The following is a 16,469-nucleotide window of genomic DNA, read 5'->3' on the forward strand; positions in this document are numbered from 1 at the left end:
AATATACCTTTTGTTCCCTTGTAATATTTAACTAATGTTTGTATTATATGTTCTTCCTTATAGGAATCTCAACATTTGACCCCAGGATTTACATTACAAAGTAAGTGTTTTTGAATATTCCTTGTTAGTCCAAGCATACATGTCCTCTCTTCCATTGCTTCTCACTGTTTCCTAGTCAATATCATTAAAACATGGTAGAAAAATGACAGTTATGTTGCAATATTTTTCATCTGTTATCCATGAAAGGAAACTTGGAGGACTGCATGTTTGAAAACTAATTTCATTCAGAATTATTGTTTGACAGTAGAAACATGAATAGTAATTTTTGGTGTCCTTTATTTCAGAGTGGAGTGACCCAACCAGCAGAGCTTCTACAAAGTCAGTATCATTCATATCGTGAGTACTTGGATTTCCAAGTCAGGCTTCTGGTTGGGGGGTATTTGTCAAAGGAAGAGTACCTCAATTCTGAGCTTATTCTTTTTGTTCTTTCTTGCTCCTTCAAACTATGAATACTGATTCATAGTAAGATGTGCTTTCATCAGGGGCTATAATTACATCTCCCATTGTCTTTGCCTGTTTGGGCTGCTATAACAAAAATCCATGTGCTAGGTATCTTATAAGTAATAGAAGTGTATTTCTCACAGTTCTAGAGTTTGAGAAGTCAGATATCAAGGCACTAGTAGAACTGATGGCTGGTAAGGACCCACTTCCTCATAGACAGCCACCTTCTCACTGTAACCTCACATGGTAGAAGGGACAAGATGTCTTTTTGAGCACTCCTTTATAAAGGCACTCATCCCATTCATGAAGGCTTTATTTTCATAACCTATCACCCTGAGGGTGAGGATCCAATGAGAATTTTAGGAGGATACAAACATTTGGACTATAGCAAGTAGCACTAATCTATGTGGACACCATCAGGCTCTCTAATTATGTAGATACATGTTGGGTCAATACATGAGATATGGAAACAACTCTGATTTCAGTGAAAAAAATCTGTAGATGTCTATTTCCCACATTTTTACTACTTGTTCAAGTATTACACACCTTTAATTACAAACATCATCATACATAGTAGTCAGCTAGTGCTAGCTAGGGTGGGCAAGGAACACATCTGAGCAACCATGATTGGATGTAAACTGTTGAATGGTTTACTGTGGTCAGTCAGTCCAAGACCCTAGTATTTGCAGGTCATCTAACATCTGTATATTAAACACAAACAGGACTACCCAGGAAGGGATAGAGTATGAGATTACATGGTGCTCGTTTGAAGTTCAGAAGCCAGGGTCCTGCAATTCACTCAGGACAGTCTTCATTTTTTATTAGTGTTAATTGAAGGAGGAGTTTGTAGAAACCAATTTCCTCAGATTAACTGTTGTGTATTTTTTTTAATATCCATTTGTCCAAGAATGTATCAAGGGAGTAGCTCTCTCACAACTTCTTTCATTCCTAATAATAGAAAATGGAAGTAGAATTTCTGTGTGAGAAATAGTACATACTTGAAATTTTTCAAAATGAAATAATTTATGACATTCAAGTGGTCTAATGGCATACTTGAAGCAAATTGCTCACCTTTTGGAAGATCACAAATAACTGCATAAAACAACTGGGAATGATTGCCAAATAGACTGAGGCTCTGAGAAAATACTACACATTCTTGCTGCAGTGTAGTGGCAAAGCCTGGAAGTCCTGACCCTATCACCAATCATCTTATTTGGTTTTCTAGCCTGATCTGTGCCTTGTAATTCAAAGTTCAACTGCAATAACCAAGAGTCCTCAATTGAAAAACAAAACAAGAAAATATAACAAGAGAGATAACAAAACCATAATCCTAATTTAAGTATCAAACTTTATGGAAACACAGAAATCAAAATCATCTTTATAAACCAACAATAAAAAAAAAAAAAAGAAAAAAAAAGTTTAAAAACTGAAAAAAAAATCATCTTTATATTGTGAAATTCAGCTTTTCCATGAATCATCTAAATGAATTCCCTTTGTTATTCTAGTAATCAATATATCTTTTTCTCCCTGGTTCTACTCCTACCCCACTTTACCCCCCATTAAAAAACTCAATAAAAAACACACAAATTTAGGAAATCAATGCAGGTTTACAAGCATGAAAAATATAAAAGCATATTTTTCAATGTACAATTATTTTACTCCCAGAGCTTAAGTGTTAGTCTACCGCTAGAGAAATGCTATTTTCTATATATACCATAGAATGAAATATTCCAGTAGTTTCTAACTAATGTAAATGAAATTTTCAATGGAGGTTTATAGTTAAGGGCTGCATTTCAGAAAACACCTCCTTATAGCATGGTGGTATATAGTGCAGTCAATAAGATTAAAATTCTCTATATGAAGCTTTGGTAAAATTAGAAGACACCAAGTTTATTTTATAAATGAGCTACTCCTTTGTTTGGCTACTTGATTTAAAGCTCAGACACTGCCCATCAAATTTTACCTGGAATAAATTCCCTTCTGGTTGTAGTAGAATAAAATTTTAATACAGCATAAGTCAGACTTGTGATAGATTTGTTTTCATTTTTAATTTCCAAATTATTAACCACTACTATTATTCCCCCATATCTTACCACAGTGTACTTTTAAGCCAACTTCTAGGATTCTCCATTTGTCAGGGTAATCCTCCAGGCTATTAAGAATATTCTGAGTATAGACAGACTTCTGGTGCCTGGAGTTTGGACGGAAGTAGTCCCCAAGTCAGTGGGGCCACGGGAATGATGCCCACCCAAGGTCAGCAAATGTGCTGGACATGCTCCCCGTCACTTAGTGCCAGTGCAGAGAGATTAAAGTCTTGTAAAACAATCCCTTAATTGCTGAGACACTCTATTCATTTTCTTCATTTTTGCTTGTTTTCTTTGGTTGACAAAACGCAGATATTCCATTGGAGTGTAGATTGTTTATAAGGACTATGTGCATGGCCCCCAGGTCTGAAAATACTGACCCTGGGGTGCCTTAGTGCAGGTTTACAACTAGCCAGGCTCCCTTTTTGTTCTTGACATTTGCTGCTCTCTCTGGGCCTGACCCCAGTGCATGATTGGCCTTTTGGAGACTGGATATTTTCCCACCCAGTCACTGCACTTTGTTAACATACAGTGCTTTTCACAGAGTGTTGTCAATGGGGTGATATTCTATATGCTCCATCTGGAACCCTGAATGCCTGTGAAGCAAGAGCATTAGACTGGGGAAGTTTGGAGACCTGCATCTGAGCCTCTGCTCCCTAGCAATTTTTGTATTGGGAGAAACTAATGACATAGGATACAGAGGATGCAAGTTTAGATCAGCAGAATGTATCTTTATTTTAAAGCATACATACAGAATCCCTCAAGGGAAATTGTACAAATTAATGAGCTCGGTGTATACACATATGGATATGTACACAAACACTTCTCCAATTCTATGTAAGCATACTCTTTAGAAGGTAAAACTTGCAAAATAAGAGTACATTTAACTTTAATCCTTAGTAATTTCTAAAGGAGAGAAGACCCAGCAGTTGGTGCCCCCCAACCCACCCACCTTTAGCCTCTATTATTCTGAGCTGTTTTACAGTCTTTGAAAAGTCCTTTCCCAGATCTTCTGAATCCAGTGAGGTTTATTGCCTCCTCCAAAAATGGTCTGTGCCCTCAAAAGGAGGGTGAGACATGAGCTTAAGAAGGTCAAATTGTATTTCTTGGGATGACAGAATGGTGTATTTTTATAGTGGTATCATGTCAATTCTGTGACTAAGAGATACGCTATTTTCAGTTTCCAGATTCAGGTTCTCAAAATACTTACTAGACACTGTGTTAATTTATACTTTATTTCCTTTTTTTGTGGGAAGGAGGGTATTGGGGATTTAACCCAAGAATGCATTGTCACTCACTTATATATTCTGTCTCTTTTTTCGTTTCATTTTGTTTTGTTTTAATTTCAATACAGTGTCTCGCTAAATTGCTGAGGTTAGTCTCAAACATATGATCTTCCTGCCCTCAGCCACCTGAGACCATTAAGAAGTAATGGAGGAGGGAAAAAAAAAGAATTTGGATTTTTTTTTTTTTTTTGCTGAGTTACATTGCTTCATCTAATTTATTGTAATGCCTTGTCAATTACTTGTCAATACTTTACAAAAGGTATGACCTTTTATTCTTTTATGAGCCATCATAAATTGGAAGAAATAAATGTATTCCATTTCCCTGAGAAGAATTTTCAGCTTTCATGAACTCGTGGGTGTCTACCAAACAGCCTTTGACTTCAGTTAGTTTTGTGAGTTGTTGAGAAGATGGCAGCTTTAAATATCTGATACTTTTGTTAAACTTGGTTGTTAACATTTGGACTCTATCTAAATGGAAAAAATCCAGACCCCCCACCTTTCAACCAAGCAGATGTTGTATTATAAGCCATACTATACAGAATGTCCAGATAGTTTCTATGAAAGCCCCCAAATAAAGACAAATATGACTTATGTCATTTTTTCTTCATCATAAATCTACTTTTTACACTTATAGTATTAGCTACATATTTGAAAACATCACAACCATGGATGTAGAGAGTTGATAAAAGACCACATGGAGACATACTGGTTGTAACCAGCCTCAATTTACCTGTGGTGGTTGACAAGCATTTCACATGAACAAATGATTGAATGTATCTATATGTAGGAGGAAAAGAAATTACAACATCTAAGAAACTGCAGAAGTCTCAAACAATTATCCTCATGTCTAGGCACATGTTCTAGGCTACATCCCAGGCTCTGGTGTGTGTGTGTGTGTGTGTGTGTGTGTGTGTGTGTGTGTGTGTGTGTGTATCACCCTATCAAGCTTACCAGCCATCCTGGAGGTGCTGCACTTTATTCCAATTCTATAGATGAGAAGAACCATCAAAGTAACACCATTCTTTGGTGGAAAAGTTTGAACGTGGGCTCAGGACCATATAGATCCAAAGTTCCTGCTCTTCCTTCTATGCTGTGCTTCCACATGGGATCTGATGGCTTCAAGGATTTGGTACACCAAATTTAGCCTTTTGTACCTGGATACAATCTTTAAATAGACCTGTAGTGCTGCTTGGTAGAAATGATTAACAAAAGTTATTATGCCTCTATGCTTTAAAATATGCAAAACCAGATCAAAACTGTTAAAATATCATTATTTCTAAACTTTTCCCTAAGTGTTATGGAGATTTAATTACCAGAGAGAATATAAAGATTATGAGAAATTTTTTTCACATTGCTATAACCAATATAAGCATTACATTATTTCTTCAATGAATTTTATTTTTTTACTAAATAAAAAAATCCCCACATTCATTACTACCCTGACCATCCATCTACCAAAACTTTCATCATTGGAAAAATTCCTTTTGAGAATTTGATTTGAGATTTAAGAACTGCTTTTCCTTATTACATAGCAACAACCCACTCTGTAGCAATTTCATATATTCTTCCCTAAGTAGATGTTTGGTCTGCTACTTAGATGTAATTTCAGGAGCAAAGTGGGTAATGCAGCAGGAAAAAATAGCTGCTATTTTCTTAATCAGATTAATTCTTAATCAAAATACATGATTTTGTACTTGAGATTTGAAAATATTGATATTCAGTTGTAAGTTTACAAAAACCAAACTAACTCTCCAGATAAACTAGTAATCTCAGTGACTTTCACTAGTTGTAGCCATTTTGGATTTTAAACTGAGAAGTATGCCAACTCTTGCTTTAAGCCTATCTAGTATGCCCCATGGCTCAGAGCCTGCCAACTTTTCCTAAGGACTTAATATATTTTTGGAAGTTCTCCACTGCATCAGGGACAGCCACCTGGGAGCAGAGAAAACAAAATTTGGCAGCCTGTTCAAGCTGTGAATTAAAGGTAATTCACAGTTTGAAATGAATCAGCATGAGGTCCTTAAGAAGAGTAATCAGACATCAAGAGGATTTTATGTTGAGGGTTGTATATTGGCTAATGTGACAACAAGCAATATTGGCATTTGGAATGTTCGCATCAAGGAGTGTTGAAGCTGCCTTGGCTTGATGAGTGCCAAGACTGAGAACCAGGGCTCCTTCACAAAGGGAGCTGTAGCCTTCCACTTCCATTACACAAGATAAAAACATAAATGTGTTTACTCAGCAGAGTTGAAAGATCAGATTTAATTTTTCTGGTGTTGGTCCTGGGTTCATGTCTGTCATAGGAATTGCATATTTCAGGTGGATTTTGAGACATCTCTGTAATTGGAAAGGAATGTCTTTCTCTCAGAGAAACTTTGAGTATCTCTTCTACCTAATTTGTATCTGTTTTTACATTCATTCTTATGTTCATTCATTCATTCAAGTGTTCATTCCTTTCAACAAATATGTATTCAGACCTTCTGTGTGGAAGGCTTTTGACCACACACTAGTAACTCAGGGAAACTCTGAACATCCTTCACAGTTGGGGAAGATTGGACTTGCACCAACACCACCAGTAACTTGACTAACTCCTATGTATTGAGTATATGATATGTGCCAGGCACTCTCCATGCATTTTTTCTCTTTGCAACAGGCCTGTGGATTTATTATTATTATAGAAGCAAAACCCAAAGCTCAGAGCCATTGAATAAGTTGCTCAAATATCATAGTAGCAAAGGGTAGAGCCAGGACTAACTCCAGAGAGCATGCTCTTCTTCCACTGAAACCATTCCATGGGCACTTTGGAGATTGCTGTACTAATTGAAGTCAGGTGTGATCTTATCCAGTCAATAGGTAAAAGTGCACTAATTACAATCCAGGCCCAAATGGTACCTGGCATTTTGGTTTAAATCAGAGATCTAAATATTATTATAAAGTGCTGTCTTCCATATACTGCAAATACTACAAATGTCAATGTGGATATTCCCCCACAAGCATACTCATCCTCAGCTCAGAGTCTAAAGTCAAATTGTGTCACCATGACTATGAGATGTTTCCTACAGTGAGTGCAAAGGATCCCTGTCTGCAAAGGAGTTATACCATTATGGAAAATTCACATAAGATTAATTGTGGTAACATATGGTGGGAACAATATCTCTCTCCAGAAATCTCCATTTTGCCATATTAAAGTGAGAAGGAGAGAAAACTGATATTTTGGTCTGTTTTTATGAGAGGTTCATCCATCACCTTTTGTGCTTACCAACTTTGATAATTGGAAGTAGCTTTATATCCTCATAGTGGAATAATTTTTTTAAAAAATATTCCCATCTGTCATTAACCATAGTGACATATTTTTGAGTTCTCTTCAGCATTTTGAACAGTAACTGAATGAAGCAAATAATACTGGTATAAGGTGATGAAGTTAATAGGCAAGTTCTCAAAGTTAAAATAATATCACTTATATAATTGACTGTAATGTGATAACACATATATGCATACACACATGCACACATACACTCTATATCCCAGAATATTAGGTTCCTCTAATGCTATCTGATCAAATGAGATGCATGTGCACACAGATACACTCTTTTTTAAAAGTTATTAGATTATAAAATTCTATGATCAGAGATACTTTTCCTATGCATTGTGATTGATAGCTCTGAAGCACTTTCACATGATACTTTATCCTCATGTGAGCATCAGAGTGACTCTGTTAAGGGAGCCAGGTGGAAAGAAACCAGGCATAGGGAGGGGAAGATATTTGTTCAAAGTCTCCCACTTAAGGAACAGCAGAGTTGGGACTACAGTCCAGCATTCTAAACTCCCATTAGAACATTCTTCCTTGTCCCCAGATTCTCCAGATGCCTACAGGGCCAAAACTCATCAATCAGAGTCCTGACAAGTCTTCCAGGCCCACAGGAAAAAAATATAGCAGCAGTTTAGAAAAGCTCTGTGGATCATTCCTATAAACTAAAAAGAAACAAACAAAAAAATGCAACTGAGACTGGAATAGATGACAAAAAAATATCCACCCTGCTTCTAAACTATTCATTTTGTTTTTCCATCCTATCAAGAATCTCACAAACATCCAGATCCTTTGCCACAATTATGTTATTGGGAATGTTATGTTTAAATGGTCTGCTCTTGACACCTTCTCAGCACTGCTAAAAGCCCTTCCGTTTTACTGATGAGTGGGGAGCAGTGTTAGTAGAGTACCAAAGATGCACGCTCAATTACAGCTGTAAAATCAGTTGAAAAATCTGACACATGCCTTTCTTTGTGGTTCATCCATCTACTTTAACAATGAGAACCAAAAAAGGAAAAAGAAGTCTCAAGCTATCTGATTGACATCTCCAAACATGTTGCCAAGCTTGGTAGAGAGGGGGTGGGATGGAGTATGGTGGGGTTGGGGTAAGCCTGCTGAAAACAAATGAAAAAAATTATTTTCTCTGCTATCTTGTGGGATCCTGACACCCATGATCTGCCAGTGCATCCCTTTAGTAAACTGTATTGTCCTTGTGTAAGTTTCCAGGGGGCCTAATAGAATGATGATAGAAATATGCCCAGGAAGGAGTGGAAAGTAATGAATTATAACTCTGCCAGCTCCATTGCCTAATGTGTGGTGTTACTTGTTTCTGAAAACCATTGCCCACTTTTTAAAATATCCCAGATAGCTCCCTCAATTTTAACTATGTGGAATCTCTAAATTTTCCAAGAAAAAAATCTTTTTGAAAGTACCTAATGTTCATAATATCTAGAAAGGTTCATTCTAAGTCATTTTCAATAATTTCCATAGATCACATGGCAGAAGAAGAGAGAACGTAAACTGTATGTGAGTATTTGTCTAGGTGACATAATGTCACCACTTCTAGTATCTACTATGCCAGACACTGGCAAACATCTTATAAACATCAGTTATTTCAACCTCACAACAGATCTGTGATTTTGATATTATTTTCACTATATTGACATGATTATCACCCTCACCATTACCAAGGGCTAAGACACAGTACCAAACTAACAGTTGTGGCTACAGAGTCAATGCTGTTGCTAACACTGGCAGTCAGGTCTGCCTGGTGCTCTTTGTCCTGGGCCAGTTATGTTGTTTATATAACCATGTTATATCCTTGTAGCATCCCTGAGAGGTAGATATAGTTAAGACAATTTTATGGAGAAGGGGATTTCATCTCAGAATAGTTAAATAACTTGATCAAGATCACAGAGGGTTGCTCAGAGAGCTGGAATTTCACTCTAGGATTCTTGAATTTAGAGCATAAATATCTTGTTTTATACTGTATCTACCTCATCCGAGTAACATTTCAATTGAACTATTGCTAATTATTAAGTACAGCGAACAATAACAAAATAGCAATGGTAATAATTATTTCTAGTTCAATGGTATTATAGGTCTTCCATACATATTGTTACATTTGGTCTCTACTCAATTTTCAGGGCCAGGAGTTATCAATGCCCTAGAGAGAACACAAATGTGGCCCCTGCTTCTGGGTGGCTCAAATCACAGTTCCCCCACTCCTCTGTCATATAACTTGATGGATTTACTTGGTGCTTTTCCTAGCTTTTGTTTCATTATTTAATAAAACAGAGATGATACATTAATCATATTTCTTAGTGAACAGTGTCAGAGATGAACTCATGAAAGGGGCTTGCAGTCAACTATTCATTGGTGTTCTCTCTGTATTAAAAATGGGGAAAGTCAAGTTCAGATAGTTTAAGTGAGGTGGCCAAGCTCACATAGCTAGTAGTGCTGCCAAAGCTCAATTTTCTTCTTGACTCCTAGTTGAATGCTTTTTTTTTTTTTGCTAATATTGACCATGAAATTTCAAAAGTCTGTGTCAATGTAGTTTAAATGGAAAGATTAATTGCCAATGCCGTCAGAGGCAACAGACTTAAAATCAATAACTATCTGTGCCAATCCTTTCCTCATTAGATAGCCCCAACCTGCTTCTGAGTGTCTCAAAATCTTAGGAAGAATAAGTGTGTTCTCCACTCACTTACACCCAAGGAATTAGTACTTAATTCACTGATAGTTTCTGCATTTATAGGATAATTTAAAAACTTGAGAAAAATCACATTATTTTTCCCATCCCACTGTGTTGTAGAATGGAATTTGGGGGATAGGTCCCCCCTCTATCTTCCCACCTTTTTGCAGTGCTTATTCTTCTGAGATTGAAGAGGACCTAAAACTGGTGACCTGTCTCACCCTTTACTACTGGATTAAAATTCCAGGTTGCTACTATGGTAACCGTACCTTGAAAATTAGATCCTGACAGAGTCACTAAGAAATTTAGAAGTGCACTCCTGCCATGAACTTTGAAGAAAGGTTGCTTACAATTGTCAGCGACAGCCTCTTAATTGAAATAATCTGCCTGCCCGTCTACTAGAAAGTTTGTATGTTTTGGGGAGGGGAGAGAAAAAGATTATATCCTGATGGGTTTTAAAATGTATAAAATGGCTGTGGTTTGAAGCAAAGCTGTTTTGTGCATGAAATTTAAATCAACTTTGGCTCAATTTATGCTATTCAGAAAGAACTGTGATGTTCAGTATTCACAGTGGCAAGAAGCCAAGATGCACAGCAAAGATGTAAGACAGAGAAGATAGTGCTGGGGGTCTACCTCAGACAAACCTAGTAGTTGCAAGATCCAAATGGCAGCCACTTTGAAACCAGATTGCTGTGCTCAGGACTCTGGGCAGTTGGGGAGTGCAGAGCACAGCATGACAGACTTTAAGATGAAGAAAACAGTCACTGATTTGCCTAATGGCATAAAGAGCCACAATCATATTGATACTCCCAAAGCCAGAGATATGAAACAAGTGATACAGAGTATCTTGCCTTTCAGGAAGATGAGGATTGAGGTATTGGTAATTTCAGGGATTTTTCTGTGCAGTTCTCTCTCAAGGCAAGCACATGAGGGTTAGTCTGTGCTTCCACAACAAGATGGGTATTGTTGATGGTGGTTTTTTCTTCTCTTTCTTTTCTGATACACACATAATAGGATTTTAATATGTTTTTCTAATGGCACATATAGAAAATGACTAACTCTCTGGAAGGAACAATTTCAGACCAGAGTGATGATATTACTATGAAGAAAAGTTGGCATACTATTTTACACAGAACAGATATCAAATATGAAACCAGTTGGATGATTTCAAGTTAGAACTGATGGATTGGAGCCATGGGAACTCATCCTCTAGTGTTGGGAGAGTTCCTAGAGAAAGTATAGTTCTGTCTGAATATTTGGAGTGGAATTACCTCTCACATCACTTGAGTCTCTTCATTCTGGCTTGGTTGGTCTGGATGTCAAGGACACTGTGATGATGATGACTGAATTATGATATCCCTCTGAACACAATAAATGGCCATGAATGGCCAAAAAACACACACGGCCAGTTTCCTGCCTATGAGTAAGGTAGATCAAAATGCAGCTCTCCTGGCACAATAGGTTCACAAATGTTTGACCTCCTGAGTCAAAGGCATGAAATTCATTCACTTTTAATCTCAGCAACTGGTGCAGGACCTCCCCACACAATAAATAACCAGAAAACATTGTACAGATTGTGGTAGGCCCTGCAAGAATGATCTGGAAGGTGTAAATTAGTCTGCAGTAACGCTAATATTTCATAGATGCTATTCTTCTATTCTTTAACATCCAAACAGTTGTACAATAAGAAGATATATATATATATATATATATATACATGTATATGCTATTGGAAAGAATACAATATAGAAATTGAAGTAGATAGGCTATGAAATCAAAATGCCTGGACTCAAATCCCAGCTCCACCATTGTTTAGCCACACAATCTTGGGCAAATTATTTAGCCTCTCTGTTACTTAGTTTCCTGATGTGCAGAATTGGGATGATAAGAGTACCTTATTGTAGAATTAAGTGATTAGAGTACTTACCACAGTGCCTGGTACATCAATAAACATTAATTATTGTTATTGGTTATGCTTGTGATAAGTATGGGCATTCTCAGTGAGTCTTCTGTGTGAGTGCTATTTGCAATATACTCCAATCTTTAGCCATCTGAGGAAACTTTCACTGTATTCTCTGACTTGTCCCAGAGGCCCCCAATTGGAGCAGGACCTCTCTAGAATGAGCAAACTTGGACTAAATTGAATACTTATTTTGCTTACCCACACACCCCAGTGAAAATGATAAATGGCTTGAATATCTTAAATGCACACACTTTGAGTACTAGACACACTCTTCTCATTCTTGGAGCTTACCACATTATCATGTCACAGTCACAATTGTACTTGTATCATGTGATTGTAAAAAAATAAAATGCTAGGACTTATTAATTTCCAGGCACTATGCTGAATGTTTTATATCTATTACATGATAAACTAATCACAACTCCATGAGATGTAGGCACTATTTTCACCCACATTTTACAACACAAGGAATCAAAGTCCATGAATTAAAGCTAAATTCTTGTAGCAAATAATCATGAATCTGTGACTTGAAACTACATCTTGTTGACTTCAAAAATAAATGCCTTTAGCCTTGCCTTCCTGCCTGTCCATGGAATATCCAGTCATGGAATCCACCTGGACTTGTCTTGGGACATGGCAATACCTTCTAGAGATAACAGAGGGAGGACAAGATGGAGGGAACAATGGAGGACAAGAACTTGATCAAAGATGTTCTGTACTCCCGATTCCCAGGCTAGCCTTTCACCATTTCTACAATCATCACTGGTTAATTTCCTGAGTCTAATTGTTGATTGCTTGGTTCATATAAATGTAACTACTTTTGAAATATAAGCATGTTGCCAGTTTTTTAGTGAGAATTGGGAATCCTTTTCTAAATTCCCAATTCTTTGCATACATAAGGGAAATCATCTGAATAAAAAAATGCATGAATAAAATTTCATGAAATAGCCCTTGCCATTCTGTGAAATAATCACTCTATTCCCTTGTCTAGGCAAATCATTCCTGATGCAACATATCTGTTCCTCTCTCCTTGGTCTGAAAAGATACTTCAGACTCTGCCTTTAATTATTATCAGGCTTGACTATGAATCCCTAGAGAAATAAGCTTGTTTTTACTGAGATTGAAGATAAAATAACATTTAAAGAGGTTTTAAAAATAAGAATTGAATCTCAGAAGACACACTATTGTAGAACACACTGTATATCAAACCATATAAGTACACAGTTGTAACAGTGACTTAGTAAACACATTGCTGAGTGAACTATGAAAAATAATCCACCGAGGTACTATTTCCCGTGCTCCTAAGCACTAAGTTAAGAGAGTATTGCCATAAAGTAGATATACACTGTTTAGAAATATTCGTGTGTGTGTTTTTAGAATATTTGCTTTAGGCCCAATAGACTAATTTTTTTTCTTTTGCTAGGAAAAGTACACTGTAAGGAATTTAGCTAAATGGTATATTAAGTGAGTGTCTAAAATAGTTTTAAAAGATAACAATTTTGAACCATGAAATGTCTTCAGTAATTTGATTCTGAATGGGACATAAATTAACTTTATAAAATAGAATCAAAAAAGTTCAATTAAAATTCTTTCAAATCTATCATACAACTTAGCACTTCACACCCTTCCTATTTGTAACTGACACTTTTATCATAAGTTCCTGAAACTATAAGTAAAGTAAGTATGCCAGTATCAATAATCAAATTTTCATTTTCTGAAAAGTGATCTTTCTCTGAACAGTATCCTCACTCTTTGCATGTTAACCTCCTAGAAGCCTATTCAGAAATTATATTATGATGAGTATTCCTGAGCATGCATCCTTCTATTGCTCTTGCTAAAATCTTTAGATCTTATCTAAAGTAACTTGATTTTTCAAATCATTTTAATTCAAGTGTGTGGTCTCTTAATTTCTTGTTTAAAAATTTTATGAGATATAATAAAAGAGGAGAGAGATGACAGATAAAACAATTCATTGTGCATATCAGATCATTTAAAAATATTTCTGGTTTAGAGCCATTAAATAATTTCCCAAATTTAAACCTGCAATATAAAATTATTTTCTTAATTTAATTTTCCACATATGGAAAAATTTCAAGGCAATATTTCCTATAAATAGAATTTTACTTGTTTCTCCTTTTAAAAAGAAGGCAAGCAATAAAGCAGATGAATCACGATAATCTCTCTTGATGAAAGAAACAGAAAATACACATTCACATGCCCCCCCATTACGGTGGAGACTGGCTGCATGGTGGCTATCATTGAATGATTATAGTGCAAAATTTTATGTTGGATAAAAAAGAAAAGAAATATAGATGTTTTCCCACTCCACAAAAACCTGTCACAAAAATTCTAGCATATATTTCCAAACAGATATAAAAGTAATTTTTCACCCTTAAAAAGAATCCTTCACTTTCAGAATGATTCACTGCAGGTTTCCTCTAAATAGTAAGCTCATCTCATGCATTTACAATATGATTTGATTTTCAAAACATCAATTTACATACACTTTCCAGAAACAAATCTATTGTGCAAAGTGATGCTTACTCATATAGTATAAAAAAGCAAAAGTATTTTTTTTAATTGGAGACCATGGTTTATGGAGTTTGCTCATCATTAATATTAATTATTTATAGTCCAGCAGCTTTTGTTAACACAAGTAGAGATGGAGATGCCACAGGCTGCCTCAGAGGTAGTTCCATAATGCTCATTCATAATTAGTGAAATGCCGTATTTCAGCAGCAGTCAATCAAACACGGCCTTGTTCTTGTTCTCATGGGAACCTAATCCTTCAGTCCCTTCTTTCCCCTTAAGTTTCCCTGGTTCACGGACACATTCCAAGAGCTAAAAATCAAACAATAAATTAGTGAGAAAATTACAGCAGTTTTTAGGACTAACATCCAATGGAATGTGATTTTGGCGTGCAGCTTACCACTGCCAATGTGAATGGATAGATTAGTAACTGGAGGTGTGGTGTGGCACATCTCTCAGAACAAAAATTCTCTAAAGAATCCCTGGAAACCTATGTAGAGTTACCTGTAATCATCCTTTTGAATAGAGCAAAATGCCACTGGAAGGGGTCCAAGGCTGAGCGGTGAAGCAACCTCCGTTCACAGTAATATTTTAAGTAAACTGCCAGATAGTTTTGTTTTTTAAAACAAATGTGTTCAATCATTTTTGGGGGGAGAGGGTCAAACCACATAGGATCACTTACAGCAATACCGAGATTGACTATGTGGATTCTGTTCTGTTCTAAGTAGCTTTCTTAAGGAAACTCGTTTTTTTCTGCATGAAAATAAACAGCCCCTAAAATAAATTGAAGCATTTAAGGCCCTCACCCCAATAACTTGGCTGAACACTTTTTTTTAACTTCCATATGGAATTCAGCTTTAAAAGTATTGCCAGAGATATTTCTGAACTTATCCCACAGAATGAATCCTGGGTATTTTATTTATAGAGCACCAATTTCAGACTTTTAAAGGTAATTGTCTCAGAGAATTTCCACGAACAAATCAATCTTCTTAACTTTAAAGAGAAAAGGTGCATTCCTGTGTTCATTTGTGGCTACTAGGCAGGTCAGCAGGAGAGTTTATCTCTGTGTCACTGGGTGACTCTTTAGAGAATTTGAGTACATTGATTCTTCTCTCCTATTGAAAATTAGGTTTGTACTGTGCTTTTAAAAAACATTTCTTATTAATATCAAACAAATTTCCATGGAAGCTTTGGGGTGGATGGTCTTATTTATGCCAAACCAATGATATGAATATTTGAGGCAAATAAATTCAGAGGAAAAGAAGATAACCTCACATTTCTTTCAATTATGTAGATGTGTAAAATAACATTATTTTAGATATGAAACACCTAGATTAACTTTTGCTAAATGTTTCACTGTGAAGTAGTTACCTTGAAATATTAATTGACATTCAGTCCCTCCCTCCTCCAGAAAAAGAGTAATTTTATAGTACAATATATTTGGAAAACAGTGGGTTAAAAAAAACTAACAAGGCTTTTCATTGTAGGAATTCTTTGAGCCTTTAATATGCTAATGTCACTGTGTTTCTACAGGAGGGGTGTAGAACATGAAGTGTTTCTCAAACTAACTTGGCTGAACAATTTCTTTCTTTTTTTTTTTTTTTCTCAGAATACCTACTAATGTGGTGTGGGATAATTTGGCCCATACCAACCTATATAAATGCATCATTATAGAGTTCTCTTCCACATATAGACTCAGCTTCAATATCTACCTGGAGTGTATATGCTCATTATATTTTGCCTTGCCACCTTCACTCCACCTTTCCTCTAGTTGCCCCACCAGATCCAAAACCCATTTCAAATCAAATGTCCCTTTTAGAAGGCCTACTGAAATCACAGACAATTTGTATGCAAAAATCATAGGAGCTTTATTTTTGTATTGATAATATGGAGGTTGTTCTGAAATTCCAACTTTTACCCAGAAGATTCTTTTGTGAGGAGCCTTCTGTCTTTTTTTGTTGTTGTTCCTGCAGACCACCTGCAACTGTAAGTTGTCTTCTGGGTGGTTGGCTCAGATCATCTTCCCTCACTGTGAGGAAAAAAGCTGGCTGAATACAGAAAGAAGTGCTGCCTACTCACTGAACATTCTTGGGAGATAATTTGC

General features: G+C 36.3%; 1 protein-coding gene across 1 annotated transcript in view; it reads left to right on the forward strand.

Moving 5' to 3' along the window:
* Nucleotides 1-16,469, forward strand: part of Aff2 (ALF transcription elongation factor 2) — a 347,505-nt gene that overhangs the window by 200,918 nt on the left and 130,118 nt on the right. Inside the window, exons 7-8 of the mRNA XM_077106520.1 lie at nt 64-100; nt 345-378. Of these exons, the coding sequence (XP_076962635.1) occupies nt 64-100; nt 345-378 (71 nt within the window). The remainder of the gene's footprint in view (nt 1-63; nt 101-344; nt 379-16,469) is intronic.

Source organism: Callospermophilus lateralis, chromosome X, assembly GCF_048772815.1.
Source record: "Callospermophilus lateralis isolate mCalLat2 chromosome X, mCalLat2.hap1, whole genome shotgun sequence".
Lineage (NCBI taxonomy): Eukaryota > Metazoa > Chordata > Mammalia > Rodentia > Sciuridae > Callospermophilus > Callospermophilus lateralis.